Source organism: Drosophila eugracilis, unplaced genomic scaffold (assembly GCF_018153835.1).
Source record: "Drosophila eugracilis isolate 14026-0451.02 unplaced genomic scaffold, ASM1815383v1 contig_90, whole genome shotgun sequence".
In the NCBI taxonomy this organism is placed as follows: Eukaryota; Metazoa; Arthropoda; class Insecta; order Diptera; family Drosophilidae; genus Drosophila; species Drosophila eugracilis.
Window position 1 is genome coordinate 398,886 of NW_024573812.1, and position 19,804 is coordinate 418,689.

General features: G+C 36.5%; 2 protein-coding genes across 3 annotated transcripts in view; one reads left to right on the plus strand and one right to left on the minus strand.

The window, feature by feature from the left end:
• LOC108106488 overlaps positions 1-19,804 on the plus strand; it is a 47,927-nt gene that overhangs the window by 10,254 nt on the left and 17,869 nt on the right. The window contains exon 2 of one of the 2 annotated variants that reach the window (XM_017213567.2): positions 9,630-9,686. In XM_017213567.2, the coding sequence (XP_017069056.1) occupies positions 9,630-9,686 (57 nt within the window). Of the gene's footprint in view, positions 1-9,629; positions 9,687-15,144; positions 18,672-19,804 lie in introns of those variants that run through there. The other variant, XM_017213568.2, reaches the window with a different exon arrangement.
• On the minus strand, positions 13,722-15,086 carry LOC108106490. Its single transcript, XM_017213571.2, has 2 exons — positions 14,881-15,086; positions 13,722-14,589 (listed from the first exon to the last, which is right to left on the minus strand). The coding sequence occupies exons 1-2, from the start codon at positions 14,895-14,897 to the stop codon at positions 14,238-14,240; spliced, it is 369 nt and encodes a 122-aa protein (XP_017069060.1). The 5' UTR covers positions 14,898-15,086; the 3' UTR covers positions 13,722-14,237.

A 19,804-nucleotide genomic window follows, 5' to 3' on the forward strand; every position in this document is an offset into this window, starting at 1 on the left:
TAGCCAATTGGTTGACACAGGTTGGTAATGAGTTTATTCACTGGAATTCTCAATCAAACTGTGACGTCAATATTGGCTGAAAGGGCACTTGGGTAGATTGAACTAAGTGGGTTGTGGGAGAGAAGTATGGAAGGTACTAGAACTCAAAGCTTATATTAAAACCTTTAGATTAAAGTTCCATTTTAAAAGACACTTAACTATTACCTATTAGATACTATAAATATTACCAGATTTACCTTTCCAAAGAATTTCAAAAACAAACATATTTAGCCAAGCCAAAACCAAATATTAACCACAAAAAGCAGAGCAAGCAAATTAGCCAAAATCCATCCTGAACGAAATCCCAAAAAGAACATTATAAAACTGAAACATAAATTCTCACACAGACATCGAACTGAAATTCGCAGAATTATCGAAAAGGTGATTTCCGATAAAAAGTTAAGTGCCCCCCGAAAAGCCCAAAAGACAAACAAAAGTCCAGCCCCTAAAGCAGGTTCAAAACACACACACATGAACATAACAAACATGATTACGTTGCAGTAGACCAGGCTAAGAAGAAAGAGAAGGCATGATGAAGAGTAAACGAGATACAGAGACAGGTAAACAAGGTTACTACGTCAGGTAGTAGTCGTCCCTTTTGTCGATGAAGTTGCGCCCAGGGATAGGAATCGAGCTCACAGACACAGCCGAACTGAGGCGAACCACTCAACGCCTAAAAGCGCAAAACAATAAACAACCCAATGATCATACAGGCAGCGAGACAGAGCTGGAAGATATTGATTCGGAATGAAAGGGATATAGGGTGACCATAGTGGTGGACAGGTTTGCCGGCTTGTCAGGAACAAAAGGGTTCTCTCCACATGACCGAAGACCGAGCGTTGTGAAGAGGGTCGCAGCTCTCAAGTTCAAATTCGAGCATCATCGATAGCACTAAACAAAAGTAAACTGAGAGAAATCTTAACTGAGTATATATACGATATATATATTTGAGAAATATAAACTATTTTTTCTAAAAACGCAAAAATATTTAAAGCGAAAATGTCCAAACTTTTTGTTATATGCCCTTTAAGTTTTTTAAGTTATTATAAAATATATAAAAATATTTTAAAAATTAAATATTTTACTCTTAAATCTATTAAGGCTTATCATAATTTTTAAAGTTCCTTTCTAATATTTCCAATTTAAAGGTTAATCATAGATCTTTGATGGACATTATTTTTTACAGTATACTTTTAGACACCTTTTTAAGTAAAATCCAACCTGTAGAAATTTCTTTTTATTATTAAATTTTTATTTAAATCTTAGTTTTAAAAGTTCATATTTATTTTTTCTTAAATATTTAAAACTTTAATATAACAAAAAATAAACTTATAAATTTAAAAAATCATCAAGAAACAAATATTTGCATTTTGTCTTAAAGATATATTTTTCCTTTTTTATCTCTTATCTTCTAACTGTATCTGGACACCCCAACTGTTGCTTGAATCTTGTATCGTTATCTGTATCTTGTATCTTGTATCTTCTATCTTGTATCTCTTATCTCTGTTAGCTCTGTTCTGTTGATTAGAAACTGACAAGCTTGGTAATGAATCATAATGAAAGTTATCATTTAATAAAATAAATTAACCAACTAATAAGATAATCAATAAGATATTAATGGTTTTTCTTGCTGTGTGACATTGATCTGTTGCGTTTTTCCTTGTTTTGGGTTAAAGACCCATGCATGGAGTCTCCCTATAACTTGTGCAATCCCCCTACCTCCAAAACGTCACCATCACCCATCTCCAACTGCGACTGTCTGGCGACGATGTCGTCTTGTTGTCTGGCGACGGCGGCGTTTTCAAAGCGATACAATCCCGAGATGCAATTGGAAATACTCGTAAACTGTATAAATCCCAGATGAGGGGGGAAACTCCTCTTCTCCTTCCACTTAACCAATATACGAGAATATAACGTTCAACTTTGAATTTCTCGCAACAGAAAATATTATGCTTTCCGATGAAAAATGAGACGGGCACAAGTTTTCTTATGTAAAATACTTGCCCAGAGCTTTCAGCTAACAGGATTCTGGGAAAATACATTTTAAGTTAAGGCGGGGGGAACAGACAATGAAAACGGGGTGGTGAGGAGGCAACAAATTCATTTTGCATGGGGGGAGGTAGAGGGAAAAGGGCCTGCAAAACTTTATATTAAACGACAGACAGACAGACAGAACCAGAACCGCAAAATCGCTCTCTTTCCGTCTTTCTCTTTCATGCCCAGTCCCTCTCTTTCGCGCCGTGGGCCATTTATTGAAGGAAGTCACGTTACGAATGTGGCACGTAGTGCGCCCAGCACGTCGGGCACGTCGGTGAGGCGCCAGCATTTAGAATTCTGTTTATAGACCGCTCCACGCACAGCCATCTCTCTCTCTCTCTCTCTTGCTGCCCCCTCTCTCTCTCTTTCACTTACTAAATAGCAGCTCCACCTCCCCCCAACTCACCATACACGCCCAACGCCGCACGCCCCCTTTTTTTTGCGACAAGCTCGTGCTGCAGATACAATCGGAGCGAGAAAGCGAATGACAGAAAAGAACCGAAAAGTAAAGCAACGTCAAGTGCTACGCGTATCTTACAGATACAGTGAAGTGTCTGTAAGATGTATTTTATGAAATTAAATCTTAAAGAAGCGAATTCTTTAGAATTATTTTTTAAACAACATTTAAAGAGTTTGCAAATTAAATAAAATTAAATTTTGAATTTTAAAAAATGCATTTCTAAAAGAAAATGATAAATTTTTTTCGAACTAAGAACGTTTTACTGTAGCGAAACCAGCAGACATTGCAGAAGGTGTGGAGGCAGTTGATTGAGGATTGTCGCAAACACACACTGACACATACTACCAATTACACACACACACACACACACACACCAAGGCAGACAGATTTCGTTTTTGCGCCTTTTTCTTGTCGAACACGAAAGTTGGCAGCTGTTGCCGTTGCCAGGATGCTCCGAAGTTCAAACTTAGCAGCAACAGATACTTTTATTTTTCGCTGGGACCTGTATCTTTGTATCTTCGCCGGGCCAAAGATATGTACATATATATATATATATACTTAGCTATATAATAACGAAATGGGACGATATACATACAGACGAACGGCAACAATGTTACCATGGCTATGACGTAGTCATTGCTGTGTGATTTTAGCCCAAGTCTTTGGCTTTGCTTTGCTGCTGCTGGGCTGCTGAGCTGTAATTTATGTTAACGCAGATCGAGAAATAAATCTTTATTTATTTTTCCTCGACTTGTTGTGGCTTTTTCTCTTTTCGTTTTCCTTTTCTTTTTTTTTTTACTTTTTGCCTTTGCTGAAACCGAAGGACGCGATAAATTTCTGCACAGCCAGGGCCAGCCTGAAAATTGAGATTGGTTTTGATAAGGTTCGAGGCATAAAACCTAAATGGCATGGGGCTTACACTTTGCTTTTCTAAGTAAGGAATTTTGATTTAAGAAGGTTATTAAAATCTGCAAACCATTTATTTTGATTTAATTCTTAAACATTTAATGTATTATATTTTAAATTATTAAAAGAGAGCCTAATTATATACAAAATCCTTGCCACATTTTCATTCTTTTTGATTACCATAATCATTTATTAAAAAATTCTCAACTATAGAAACTTTTAAAAATTTAAAATATTATTTAATTTATTAAAATTTCTCAAAAAAAACTATTTTGATATTTAATTTTTATGACTTTATTTATTAATATAAATAATAATTAATCATGAAACATGTAAAATTTGAAATGTTCAGAAATTCCAAAGGCCTTCGAAATAATGTTTTAATATTTGTTAATTTTATTAATTTTTAAAGTTTTTAAAGTCTTAAAACAATATAAAAATATAATATAAACTTAATTGACCGAAAAAATGTTTCTTAAAGAAAAAGTGGGAAAATGTAACTTTCAATTTGTTAATAGTTAAAGGACGAATACAGAAATATTTCTTAAAATAGATCGCTTTCCTAGAATATAAAAAAACACAAATCCCACACTTTCTTTCCCTTACTTTAACAATAATAATCAACTTCTATTAAGAACAAAAACCATTGACGCAGGTCAAATACAAATAAAATCTATAATTAAATTATGCAGTGACGTAGCTGCCTTACAATTAGCTTCCGCTTTAGGAAGTCTTGAACTTGAACTGATTTCCATATGTATTTCTATATATATACCAATGTATATGTATATGTATTTTGTAAAACCTTTTTATCTTATAGAAAAGGTGAAACAGCGTACGACTAACGGAAAATGTACCCGTGAAATCTTATCGCTTGTGAACCGGAGGCAAAAACAAATACTCAGGCAATTAAGGCAAAAGGCAACAACAACAACGAAAGCTAATGATAATCGCCCAAGAACAACAATAACAATCAGCCTATGACTAAAAACAACAAATAAAATTGAATATATAAATTTCTTAAAAAGAGCTTGTTGAGGCTAAAAAAAGAGCAACAAGCTGAGAGCTCTCTTTCAATTTCAATTTCAACACAGGGAATTCCCTCTCTCTTTACGATTGAAAGGCACTAGTTGAAAGCAAAAATTGAAAGCACTTAAAAGGTTGAGAGAGTGAGAGAGATAGGGAGCAACCCACACAGAGAGAGAGAGAGAGAGAGTATGCAATTCAAAGGAAATTAAGCATAAAAAGTGAATAACTTTTGATAATTGCGGTGTCAGCGTTTTGGCATTCCATTTTCCGCTCATTCAACTAGACGAGCATATATTTAGATTGATATATATATGTATGATTTGTGTATTAATGTATGTGTGTGTGTGTGTGTTCACATGCGGATTAGTGATGTGTGTTATTTTTATACAAGGTACTTGAGGTATGAAGGGGCGTATTGATGTTTAATAAATCTAAAACTATTATCGGAAATATAACGAATTTTGAAATCTTCGTAACTGTCAGAGAAAATACTAATCCCCTGTTAGACCCAAAAAGACGAAATATCTCATTTAAAAGCCAAAAACTTGTAATTCGAACTTCCTAATTTCTACTCTCAAATATCATAAACAAATCTTTATATTAACCCTACGAATACTTTCATTTCAACATTTCTCATTTTATTTCACAATTTTTAATCGCCAAAAAGTAGGCAAGCCTTTTGTAAGGGCATTGGCATTTCATTTTCACCGTGCAAAGGTCATTTTCTTTTCCATACATCGCAGTTTAAATTCAATTTATTCTTTTTCTAACAGCTGTTGATTTTTACCGCCCTTTGAATTTCCGCCTTTTTTGGCTCTTATCACCTTTTTAAAAAACAAACAATCATTTGCATAGTCACATGTCCTTGCCCACCCCACACGCCCTCTTTTTTTTAAACAAGCAAAATTATTTCGCTTGATATCGCCGCTTTGCAGAATGTTTAACGTATTTATGCTAATTAATAATTTCGACATGGGAAATCCACATTTTATGCCGAATTTCGTGTGCGAAAATAAAGATTCCAGGAAGTTGGCAAACTAAGAAATGGCTGATAAAATTATATATATATCAATGGAATTTTTAAAGATTTTTAAATGTAAATACATTGGAGTTCAGGACTGCCTTAAATATATATCAAATATTTAAAGAAAAAGTACTTATTCACTACACATTCAAAACTTATAAATATTCAACTAGTTCGACCCTTGAAATTACCAAAAAGATTCCCAGAAAATTGCCAAAAAGCTCTTAATAAAGTTGCAGAAGTAAAATTCTGGCAGACAGCAGGCCAAGCAAACAGAATTTATAATTCGCTAGTAAAGAAAAGACAAAACTTTGTTAAGTAAGGCCAAAGTAGAAGTTTTTGGTTTTATTGGGATTACATTTAACCCAAAATTCATATTAAAAGTGAACTTTGAAGGCAAGTTAAATCTGCAACTGCCACTTAAATTCTCTCTAAAAGGGAACAAACTAAAACAATTGAAAATGGCAAATAGAAGTGAGTACTTGAGACTTGACTTCTATCAGATATGAACAAAGTGAATAGATAGCAATGTCGAGTCACAGGAATTCCAGCACTTTGCTCCAGTTGCTCAACGCGTCTGGGAAGTCAGAGCCGTTTAATTGTCAGGCTGAAACTATGGTTATGCCAGCCCCCTACCCTTGTTGTGCAATTCCCACACGCACATGGGCCAAATTCTTGGCATAGTTATTCAAATATTTCCATGTGGGTCGCACTCTAGATATATATTACATATATATATACACATTCAAAACCCCCGTCTGAAGTACCGAAGCCAAGTTAAACAGCTGCCCCAAAGACGCCTTGCATATCCATAACCATATTCTTTTCTATACTTTTTTGTTTTTTGCCTGTTTTTGTCTTTAATAAAATGTGCCAGCAGCTGCAAAAAATTGGCAGGCACAAAAAAATGCTCGAAATGCACTTTTATTTGCCATTAATTTGTAGATATCTTTTGTTTGTTTTTGTTACAGCCAAAAGAACAAAGCAAAAATCAAAAGAAAATAAAACAAATTGCCTAAAAACTTGGCTGAAAATAAATCAAATTAAAATGCAACAGCCAGCAGTAGTAGATATTACGCAATCAACAGGCTCATACGTCACGAAGTTGCGAATCAAACTGAAAACGAAAATTGCAAATTGGGGGTGTGAGTAAATATATATATATAGATTGGACCGATATTGCGTCGTTTTCAATTGAATTTTTTTTTGACCTGAGCTAGCAATCTCAACTTTTATCTCTCTAACACTCATCTTCTGAGGTATTTCCTCTCTCGCCTGATAGCTGTCAACTTTTCATTAGCCATTCACAAATAGGAAATTCACAGAAATAAGAATGATATACTCTTGTCCGGAAATGTAAATAAAATTATATATATTTAAATGGGCTTTTATGGGGGAAAATAAATTAAGCTTAATCCTGAAGATTAAAGTTACGCCAATTCGTTGTTGTACTTAGAAAAATGATAAATATTTCCCTATATTTTTTGATTAAACAATGATTTATTTTAAAAACGTATATTAAAAAATATATATATTTGAATTTTACAACCAAAAATCCCACAGAAACTGAAACTTTTACCACAGACAACTGATTCATAATTCCAAACACAAATTTCCCCATTTAGTTTCACGAAAACTTGACCAAAAGTTTACAGGAAAACCCCCCTTACTCTCATCTGGAATCAATCCAGCAAATTTGTTTAGAGAGAAACACATTTCACTCTGAATATAAACAAACTAAACAACAAATGGCTGAATCATTTCATTGTCAGTTTTTGGTATTCCTTGGCTCTCAAGGGACATTACTCATACGCCCCACTGGCAATGATCACATCGCAGCGCATTCCCTCTCAGCTGGCTGAGCTCATGCGCCCCAGCGTATGCGTAATGAGCCGCAAATGTTAATTGTTCTATAAACATTCGAGCCAGCAATTAGTAAGCCAGCAGCAGCAGCAACGACTATGAGAGGCTTCCCCCAATCACACACACATATAGAGACATACACATGCACATTAACTCAATAAACTGGTAAACTGGTTGCAGCAAAAAGTCGTAACCAGTTTTCTCGGGCAAAAATAAGAAGACCTGGTCCAAGAGCTAAAAGAAGAAAAAAAGAGGGCTCAAAAGGCGATGACGACGACATTGCCAATTTCAATCTGTTATGCACTGGGAGAAAAGGAAGGTAGTTAGCAGTGATGATTTTGGACTGAAGATCTCTATAGTTTTTGTAGAGAAATTGTTTATCCTTTACCCTACCTTCGGATTAGAAACCTTCAAGTGCTTGAAACCACTTTTTAATGTGTCTAAAAGTATGCAGTATAAAAAGGACATCAAGGTTCCTCCATTATCCTTAAGGCTTCTTGCCTTTCAACAGCTTTTAAAGAGGTTTAATTAATACAATTCAATTATTAACTCGAAGATACTTATCTAAAATTGAAATAAAACATAGATATGCCTAGTTCTTAACCCCCAATTTCTCCCAGTGCTTTTCCTGCTGCTGCTTTGATGCGCATGTTTCCGCTTTGGCGAAAAAAAGAAGGAGAAGCTGCAGCAGCTAGCAGGCAGCAGCCAAAGCCAAAGTTGGTCGCCAACAAGTCGTGGCCATAAACAAGTGCGGCAGGTGGTAAAAACGCTGAGACTTTGGCGATGCGATTGGAGATGCGTGCGCAATCGGGGCCGCGTTCTCGGCGGCTTTCGCGGCTACCTGGGCCAACATCTTTTTTTTTCCTCCTCTCCACTTGGCCAGGTTTCTTAGCCGCAGCTGGGACACTGACTGCCTTTGCATTGCTGTTAGCCTGGTGCCTGCTTTAATTTGCATGCAGGTTTTTTCCTATCTACCTCTCCTATCATGACTCTCAAGAACACAGTTCTTGGCGTTTTTCCTTGCATATTTACAGGGGCCTGGGATTGTACAAGGGAATCAGAATCTATAACTTATCGCTGATGCGTTCAAAGTGCAGTCACTTAAGGCGACTTAACTCGAGTGGTTTACAATATTATATATATTTTCTATAAAATTTACCACAAAATGATAAGCAGCCATAATGCCCCATTCAAAAGGCAGCTAATCGTTTAGTAAATGTTTTTAGATGGCTAAATGGGGCACTTCCTGATATAGAAACTATGAGATTTAATGAAAATTATGGTCATAGATAAAAGGTTAAAATTAATGTAACTTTGTACAATATTAACTTACAAGTTAAATATTTGTATATTAACAAAGGTATTGTGAATATTTTTGCATAATTTGTAAACATTTTTAAACATTTTCTTATCAAAAAAATACACTTTCCTGTTAATGTACTTCCCATTTTGAGTATTTCCCCACCCCACTTCAGTTCTCATCATTACGCTTGCTTATCAAATCGGAAAAGTGCGTCATTCGAAAGTCTAAAGCAGCTGGCTGAGAAAAACGAATCTGAACGATTTTTCATCGGAAACGCTTGTTTGTTGTATACGCCCATTGGGTGTATTTTTAGTGCCTTCATTGGGAATTTCGCCACAATTTTTGGCAAGAAAATTGCTTGGTATTTTTGTAGCCACCTCGTCAATGCGTTTTTCACGTTCACTTTGTGCGGTGAAAATTTAGGCAAATATTTCAAATTATATCGGTACGCGCGGAAAATGAGAAAATCCTCCTTCTATTTTAAAATTAGCAAATGAGCGCAACCAAATTGGCTTGTAAACATTTTCTATTTTTTTTTTTTTTTTTCTTTTTGGGTGGAAATGAATTTTTCAGCTTGGTTTGATGGCCTCCGTCTGCCGCCATTTCGGATATTCCACGCGCCCCCCTACCCAGATGGAAATTGGCAACAGTTGGGTCTGCTTCTTCTCGGTTTTTCCACCCATACAACCACCCACCCCCACACGCCATTTGAATACTTTATTGACTATGAAGTGTATAAATGTGTGTGTGTCTTAGTTGTGCTTTCCTCGGTTCGATTTTCCCGTACTCTTAGGTATTTTCCTGGCCTTCGTTTTTGACGTCACCAACAAGTGAAATGCCAGCGGCTGTTCTTGTGGGCGAGCTTTGTCTCAGATATAACATTGAAAATGCACTTGAAAATTGTACAATGTACATTCTATATGTAGAGCATATATACTAATATTTTTTGTTTTATTTTTTATTTTTAGAATCTACTGTGAATTCACGCAAGAGTGCTTTGGAAACGGCGCGTGAAAAACTTAAAGGTGAGTTGACATTTTTATAATAAGAAAGTGAAAAGTGGTCATCAAGTAGGGGATTAAGTCATTTTATTCTTGTTTTATTATACATTCTTAATCAATACAAGTTCTTAAGTATTATTCATGCTTAAATGTGATTTAAATTTAATGAGACATGGGATTAACCAAGTCTTAAAATAAACCTATCTCTGCTTTAGTTCTCCATTTAGTATTCCATTTTCCCTCTGATAACTCAAGCAATTTTGTTGCCATGACTCAGAGAACAGCTAGCAATCTGTTAACAGCTATAAACTCTACTTTTCAATCGAATCTATAACATCAACGATAGTGAAATATTCCAGGAGATATAGCAATGACCTTCAGGCGACTATATGGCTATCAGCAAAGTTTCCCAGAACAAAAAAAAGAGGAAGAGGAGAAATAGTAGTAATGTTTATCTATGGGTAATCGGAGTGGGGAAAGCAGATGGGTTTCCACTCATGTCGAATGGCGTTTAATACTGTTGTTATGGGTGCCAAGCACACCAAGCACGCCGAGCACATCGAGCACAGCGAGCACACAAAGCAATCTCACAGATACATAAGCGAATGCTTAGCAATATTGATAAAGTGCGTGGCTCTGTACATAGGCATGAAATAATGAAATAGAGCCGATGAGAGCTTCGGTTGATAAGGCCAAATGGCGTGATTCACAACAGAGTTCACACACCTATATAAGTATATATACACTCGTTTATATACAAATCAACAGCAATAAAGTATCTGAGTATCTTAATGTGTGTGTGTGTGCAAGCGTATCGGAGAAGATTATGCGATTATAGATACTTTGCCGAAGTCAGCCGCATTTCACTTTCGTTCCGATAAGCTTAAACGTGACGTAGATACCGAATAATAATGATATCATTGCGATAACGTAACTGAAGTAGCTCAGAACTTGGCTAAACCAGATTAAAAGAAAGGTTTTTTGGTATCTTAAATATGAGGAAAAGGAACTTTGACCTATTAATGTAGGAAATCAAGTTCAGATACATAAATAGTAACATAATACTTCTAAAGAAATCAACTAACCAAAAGTATCTTAAGCAGCATCTTAACTACCATATCCCATTTACAAGATCAAAGATACATTTATGTGTTAAGGAAAAAGAAAAGCCGAGAAGGATTTTCACCAGAACTAACCTGAGTTTTCCAGAACTACCTGCTGCTACCCAAAGACCCTGTAGATGGGTGTAATTTGAATTTCCTTCTGAGCAATTTTTAATTGCTGCCAGCCGAAAAGTCTGACCTGACCAACGGGGATTTAGGCCTTTACTGTCTGTTGGCCTTAGCGCCAGGCTTAAGTGCGTCAAGTCAAGTGGCCCAGTGTGTAAGCCCTGATTATATCCCTTCCCTGTACAGGGTCTATTGATGATTTTATGGGTTTTACCCGGGAAAATCTACTGCTCGGCATAATGATGCCATTCCGTCTGTTCTGGTTATATATATATCTCTTTATATATATATATACAAATATATTTCGTTACGGCCAGGTAAGCAGCCAGCAAATCCATTGACGCAAGTGATTAAGCTGTCTCGGTGATGTCTGGGCCAGCAGAAAAGTAGAAAAGCAGAGCTAAACCAATTCAATTAGCTGACATGTGAGACTATAAACAGCTGCTGGCGTATGCAAATATGCGGCCATGATATGTGGCCAAAGAATGGCTAAACACAGGCCAACAAAGCCCAAGTAGTTACAGCCAACAAAATCCGATTCAGATTCAGAATGCAGATTTAAAAAGATATATACATATATATATATATATAGATATATGCGTATGGGCGACACCATCAGAGAGTCTCGGGAGATTCTGTACATTCCGAGGAATATTTTCGTTGGCGTCGTTCGTCTGCGATCGCCGCATTTTGCGTTTTATTTACTGCTCTCGGTGCTTAATATAAAGCGATTTTATAGACGCTACAAGTACGTCGGCAAGAATGTGTACCAAAGTATCTCTATCTCTATCTTTGTATCTGTATCTGTATCTCTGGCTGTTGAGAGTGTGTATCTGTATCTGTGACCAGTCGCCAAACTGGCGATTCCCAATCAGCCGGAGAAGCAGCCAGTCAGCCACAGGCATAGACTCTCGACTTGTGTGCTTAAAACTGGGAAAATGTTTAGTAACGAATAAAAAATATCCTGGAAAATAGAGAGATTGAAGAAATATAAGTTCAGATTAATAGAAAATATTAATAAGGAATATTTCCATTTAAATAAGAACTTCACATATTTTAACCTGCACTTCAAACTTAGTCATAGGAAATGCCACATTTATGTAGCTGTAACTGCAGTTACCTGTTAATACAAAGCAGAGGGAACTTCGCATATATACTAGTATATGTAAATTCCACTTGATTCATAGTTTGCCGTACCCCTGGGGGCTTCTCAGATTGTTGTTATTGGATAGTTGAGGTTGGGCAAACAAACTAAAATAACTGAAATCCGCACTGGGCTGACTGTTTTAGCTGATTATTCCACCTTTCAGCCAGCAATGTGTTACTCATACTAGGTTTTCTGTTTTTATTTTTTTTTTTTTTTTCTGACTGCCAACGGCCAAAAGCCAGTGTTGCGTGTCAACAAATGAGCAATCGACAATCCTATAATGGCCAAGTTAAGCGGCCTCAAACACCCAAAGCTCTAAGCGGTCACTTCTGTGTTTGTACTATACCTTACTATACTAGATATATATATGTCTATATATAATGTTAAAAACTTGTAGTTGGCCGTTGACTAAGGTCTGGGCGTCTACGTTTATTTATTCATTGCTGACGCATTCAGTCAGTCACTTTTGAATCAAAACGAATCCACCAGTTCCACAACCACTACCAGCAACACCATCATCATCATAGCCAACCAGGCTGTCTGACTAAGAAACTGTGGATCGACAGCGATAGCCTTTCAATGGAAAGGCCACGTACTGATAGTGCGGATCGAGCTGGTCAGATGGCGATGGTGTTGTTGAATTTACAGAAATTTATAAAGGTTATCAATTCATACTAAAATATATTATATACATGCAATCAGTGGAAACCGTGTTCTATTTCACTTTAAACAAGTGTTTTGTTTAATTTTTATAGATTACTTGATGATGGTATTTTCTGGAATGGTTTGTGTTTTTGTTTAATTTTAAAACTGAAATTAATGATGCTGTTAAATGATGTCTTAATATACAAATAACAAAGAATGTTAAGTTTTTTACCAAAAATTAAACTTCTTAATAGATTATATTAAGTCATGTCTATAATATCTGGAATCTGGAATATTTATACTTTAGTAGACCAAATTACAAAGGCAAACTCAAGCTTAAATCTTTCAAAAATCAACTTTTAATTACCCAAAACTAAACATCTTTATAAATTAGAAGTTGAGAACCAACTGATGATTGATTTTCACGCAATTCACACACAATTAACCGCACTTTCAAATTGATTTTCATAAAATTAGCTAAAGCTAACACGAATTAATAGACACACCTTGATAAATGACTTTAGCCATCGATCAACTGCGGCATTCTTCTTAATGTCAGGCACTCCCAATCCCAAACCGTCAACATAACTCTGCTTTGGAGTTTCCCCATGACGAACCCATTAGACTCGTTCTAGAACAGAGGTTGGCTTTTGCAGCTCAACTGGCCATTTGGTCTCTAAGCGGCTTCCAAAATCGATAACGCCCATAACTATGCAATGCGTAATTAGCCTGGTTGCTGGGTGGCATGTAATTATATGTGAAACGGAAATTCGGTTTAGATTAAGATACTTATTAATGCGGCACAGTAATAGATTGGACTTTTGTGATTGATTTCATAAATATACTGAAGTGGCAACTGCAATTACCTGTGTATTTATAGATTTTTGGTAATTGAATTGACTTAGACACATATTTTTATAATTTTATTCATTTTGTATCGCTTTTTAAATCACTTTGTTTGTATATTTTTATAATTAAACAAATACAATTTAAGAAGTCTCTAAATTTTAAAGTGACTAAAATACATATTTAAAAATCTCTTCAGAAAAAGTTTAAAATGTTAAAAATAAACTTGACATTAAAGGGATTCCCTACTAGATTAAAATATCAAAAAAACAAGCATTATTTGTTGTGTAAAATGTAAATTTAAATAGTTAATTTTTCAAATATTTAAAGCTGTATTATGGATATTCTTATATATTTTACAAATATCCCTTTCATGATTTTTATTCAATAATAAGAATCTCATCACTAATAAAAATCAATTTCAAAGTCAAAAGCTTACAAAATCTTAACAAATTTCCTCAAAAATTTTATATTTAATATCTTTTAACTTACAATATTTTTCCCCAGTGATCTAATAATTCCACAAAAGCCAATCAATCCTCCTCCTTTCATCATTTGTTGTTCTTTTTTTTTTGCACTGTGCATTCAATTAGTTTTGATTGTCGCTTCGCTTTTGTCTCTCGCACGTTGACGATGCTCAATTAAAGAAGTTCGCTCTATTGATTACGTTTAATGTCGATGACGAAGACGGCAGCCCCATCTCCTCCTCTATTCCCTCTCTTTATCATCAAGCTCATCCCCTACTCCAGCGAAGGCGACTCCCAAAAGCAGTTCAAGTGAATGGTCAAACCTGTTTGCTCTTGCGGACAGCAGCAACATCGCATCGAATCGTGGGCAGTTGGGGGCATGTGCACGAGCGGTAATAATAACAAAGTTGGAGCCGCCGAACGGCGACGGCGATGGCAACGGCGACAGCGACGTCGCCAACATTTGCTGAACGGTTGAACGGCTGAACGGCCCAGACATGATCACGTCGCCGTGTTGTGTTGTGTTGTTGCTGCCTCGGCTCTCTGATTGTTTGCGTTGTCTGTCTGCCCCGGAGTTTGGAGCCAAAGGTGCACTGAGAAAGAAAAATGATGAAAATCTTTAACCTCTTTAGTCACTTTATTATTCAACTTTTGCAATATTCTACGAATTTTTAACAATTTTTAACATATTAACGTAGTTCTTAATCAATATCCAAAATATTTTAAAGACATAAATAAAAAAATCAATTTATTTATTTCCAAAAAAACATTTCTCTCTGTGTCACATTGTCGCCACTTTGGCGGCACTGGCGATCGTAGCTTCTGGTTGCAATGTTTCCAGCGTCGCCCCTACCCCGTCGTATGTCTAACCCCTGCCCCCTTACCATTGTTGATACCCCATATAACCCCCGACTTCCCTCGACGACGAATGTTTTATGTAGCGCTTAATGGTTTCATTTGGCGGCTGAGCAGCGTTTCTCCATGTGTGTCTGCGAGTGTATCGATTACCCAATGCGTGAATGAGTAAGAACCCATCGGGGGCGACGTACGCTTCATAGTAGTAGTTGTTGTTGTTGTTGTTGTTATTATTGGTACTGTTGCCTTTGCTGCACTTTTGGGGCCGGCCACTTGGGCCTATTTATGTTTGCCAGACTCGCAGATACCCGCCACTCACACATACATATACGTAGAAACTTGCCACACAGATACTCAGATACAGATGCCCGGTTAATTGTTGCCGTGCAGCCCAATTGCCGATCATTTGGGATGGCTAACCATGTGTTTGTATCAATGTGTATGTGTGGGTTTATATTTTTAAATCAATCGATGCGATAGACGTTTTATTGCTGTAATCAATCGTCGCGTGCATGTGGCAGCGTCGCCTGTTCGATTAATCGTATGAGCTCGACCACGAGTACCAACAACTGGTATTACACAGATACGGATATTCGTAGGCAATGCACTTGGAGAAATGACTGGTATTTGTAGGGTTTATGATGGTTTCAAATTTTATACTCATAGATAAAGACCTCCCATAGAAACCAAAATCAGTTTTTTATTATCATTTTTTATTATCAGAACCATCATTATCTTATCAAACTTATCAAAAAACTTCCTGCTATCAAATATCTTTAAATTTAATAAAATTTATTGTCATTTAAAAATATTTCAAAGTCAGTTTCTGTTCTCACATTTGAAAGGTAATAGATATGGCAGTTTTAGTAACAATTTCTCTCTGTGTACACTTATATCCGCCTATGTAGACATATCTGTATATATGTACATACGTGTTGCTCTAATAGATGAGTGCGTACCACTCGTCCCCGCTTGATTGTGTTTATTGATTAGATTGTTTACCTTTCTTCATGATATCATCGGCGACCCAAGTGTTGAACGTTATCGTACGTCAACTGTCCAAATAAATGTACATCTGAGCACACATAGAAAACTATTCCTATGGCATAAATATGTAGATGGATGTACATATTTTCCATATTGAGAGTGCATACGCGTGTGTGTGTGTGTGTTTGATAGTTCTTATCGAATCGCTTCCGTTCAATTTGGCACAGAAAGTTTCAGACTTCGGGGGATTTTTCGTATTTTGTGATACCATTGTTGTTGTCAAGCTCTATGGGTAATTCGCTGGCCTTATCGGAGATCGATTTTTAATGGGTGTGAAAACGGGGAAAGTGATTTATGGAACGCTTTTTACGGCTGTCACCTATTAATATCCAAATCGAACTGATTTCATGAACAGTTCGATGGGAAAGATTTCAATAAAATCAAAATTTATATTGATTTATTTGGCTCATTTAATTACTTAATATTTATTAACAGCTGGGAAAACTACTCCAAAAATAAATACCGTTAATTGAGTGCGACACCTTGTAAGCTAAAATCAATTGCGTCCCGCAAGTTTTGCGATTGCTCAACCCAAAAACAAACTTTAACTAGAAATTAGCAAATAAAAAAACTGTACACTGAAAATGGCGCACAGTGGGGGGAAATAGAATAAAAATGTATAAATAAACACAACAAAGCGGCAGCGCAACAGTAAAACAGCAAAAAGTGCAAAAGCAATTGATCTAATAAGCCAAGAACGCGGCGGCGCTCACTTTACGCGTTCTTCTCCTTATTTCGTTTTTTTTTTTTTTTGTATTTAACAAAAACAAGTACAACAATAACAATAGAACATTTTGCGGGAGGGCTTCCCTCGCGGCAGAAAAATACGCAGCGTAATTCAACAAAAACCAAATAGAATGCTATAAACGGGGCAGTCGACTTACAGATACCTTCTACCAATGACCTTATCAACAGATGTTATAAATGTAAATTTCACTTATAAATCTTACTCATCCAAATTAAAAACTTATACAGATAAAAGCACTTTCCGTTCAACAAATTTAAACATTTTCTCTTGGTTTGAAACCTTTATATAATGGACCTGGACTTAAAATACTTTCCTAGTATAGGGTATTAAAAGAGGAATCGTCTAAAGAGCAGTTGAGAGAAGGATGAGGAAAGTGATTTTGCTCATTTCGTGGAAAGAGAGCGCAACAGCGCCATATGTCTGCTGGAGCACGAAAATCACGTTAGACCGAAAGAGATGGCAGGGCCATAAGAACATTCAGAGACGCAACAGTCGCGCTCACTCACACACACTCGCATAAAGTGACGCCGACGACTTGGCGACGCCAGTTCACTTGTTGTTCTTGTTGTGTTCTGTTTCTCTTCTTGTTGTTCTTGTTCTTGCCGGTTATTGTTAATCATTCGCCCAGGGGCGGTTCAGGCATTTATGGGGCTAACTCAACCAACCAACCGTTGAATGATGCAACCCAATAATGTAAATGAAAAACAATATGCTAACCAGCAAACATGAATATCTAATTGCTAGAATAAATTTAATTTTTTGGGTGCAGTGCAAAAATAAGCACAACTATTTGCCCACACGATGATGTTTGACAGAGAGAAACAGTTGATCGGTTCTATTAACCCTTGTGAGATGCATGTACTTTTTATCTTATTAAATTTACCTTTAATAATGCTATGTATATTTTACATATCATATCACATTTGCTGTTATTGTCAAGAGATTTTAATAAATTGAAGCTGTTTTATATTGTTATTGAAAACAATCTTAATAGCTTTGTACATCAATAATAACTTATATTACCGATCTAAGTAGTTGTACGAAAATGTACAATTTTGATCTAAAATCATTTAGAAAATTTGTTAACTGCTTTATAAATCCACTTATTTTTAAACTCAACTTTTTTAAAACATCCGGAAGTTGGAAACAATAAAACTATTAATCAAAATTACAAGTCAGATCTATTAAATGAAGATCATAAGAGAGTGTTGGCACCTGCATTACGTACACACACATGTACTGCTCTCTCGGGCGCCCAAGGGCTAAGCGTCGCTGCCTGTTGCGCTGCCCGCGTCGCTGCCGGCGTCGAAAAAAACACTCGAGGCCCGGCCCGCCATTCTTCGATCTTTCGTCTTTCGGTTTGGTTGTTCGCTCGGTCCGTACGGCGCGGAATGGAATGGCGTGGCTATGATATTTCGACGATGAATTCGAACAAGTCGGAATAAACAACGCAACATAAACAAAAGGCAAAAAAGAAACCACAAAAGAACGGAACATACGCGCGAGTGTCAGTGCTTTGCATACGTCTGTACATATAAAATAAAATAGTGTGTGTGGGCGAGAAGTGCGAGTGCAGTCGCCACAACAAGTTTTGTATTAATCAAATTAGATCATAGCGCGAAAAAGAGCGCACAAGAGAGGCAAAGGAGAAGAAGAAGAGAAAAGGAAAAGGTTACATGCGAAATGAATGTCATAATATGCTAATTAGCAGCGATGCAAAAGCGAAAATAGTATATGAAACAAAGTGCAAAATTCAAAGTCTCTCTCCGAAAAAGAAATAAATAAAAAAAAAGTGCCAGTGCGTGTTCGAGTGAGTAAGAGAGTGTTAGCAAGGAATTCCAAGAAAAACTGTGAAAATTCAAAATAAACAAAAGTCGAAAGAGAGATAGACAGATCCCCCTCTAAAGAATACAATAGAAAGAAGCAACACACAAAAAAAAACACTAAAATCTGGGCAACCCCGCGGCCGGGCCGCAATATCTATCAGATTAGTGTTAGTTTTTACAACAACTACAACGTGTGCGGGTGAGTGGATAATCTGTGCATTAGTATAAGTAGAGGTATACAGTATATGTGTGTGTATTTAAAGCGAGAGCGAGAGAGCATGCTGATTGGACTTGAACTACTTTGAGGCATTTTACCTGCACATTTTACCTTTACCTTTTCGTAAATTAAGCCGGCGCCAGGATACCTGGCTAGGTAGAAAGACAAACAAAAGGCTTGCAACGTCATTGACACGCCAGCAGCGGCAACAACAGCTATAATATGTGCAACGTGCACGGGCAACAACATCAATACAAATGCAACTTAAGGTGGAAATCCACTTAAGACTGCACCACGGGGCGTTGAGATGGAATATCGCCATCCCTCTTGCTACAGTGGAACCTTTAAGTGAAAAATTAAACAGAAGTTAACATATTTTCTTTAAAATCGAATTTTCCTTGCAAATTCATTGAGTTGCTCTCTATAAATAAATGGTTCTAAAATAATTTTAAACCAAATCTAAAGTTTTTAACAAACATATCTTAATGTATCAAACTAAAAGATCTTTCCCTTTGCCGAAGTTTCACTGTACATTTCTCAGGGTCTTAGGTCTGCTCTCAAGTGTTTTGCGAACAATTAAACATGCAACAGTTATAATACGTTCCGCCTTTAATGCTGTGTGTTGTAGCTGTATGTGTGAGCGGCTCACTGTGTGAGTTTTGAGGAATGCCCTGGTGCCTGGGGAATGACGACACATGTTTATCGGCTGGGCAACCCCTAAAGAGCAGTCATGACCTTGACAACACAGCCACAGAGCAACAGATACTCCGCACTTACAGATACATTTAACAGATACGAAATACTTTTTGTCTGGAAATCAGTTACCATATTTTTTCACGCCCATTGCGCATGCCTATGCATACATTTCATCGGTTCATTTCGAATCGAATCAATCCAATACCTCTGCCTACGTAAGCGCTTTGAATTTATCAAAAGAAAAAAACTTTGTATTTATGGCTATTTCTTTTGCTCACTTTTTGCTAATATGCAAAAATTCACAACGCCGCCGCCGCCAACGTATTTCCGTCCTTCAAATGCCAAAACGCCAAGACAAGCAAAAAAAAAAAAAAGAAACAAAAATTTAAGAAAAAGAACAACGCACACAATTTGTGAAA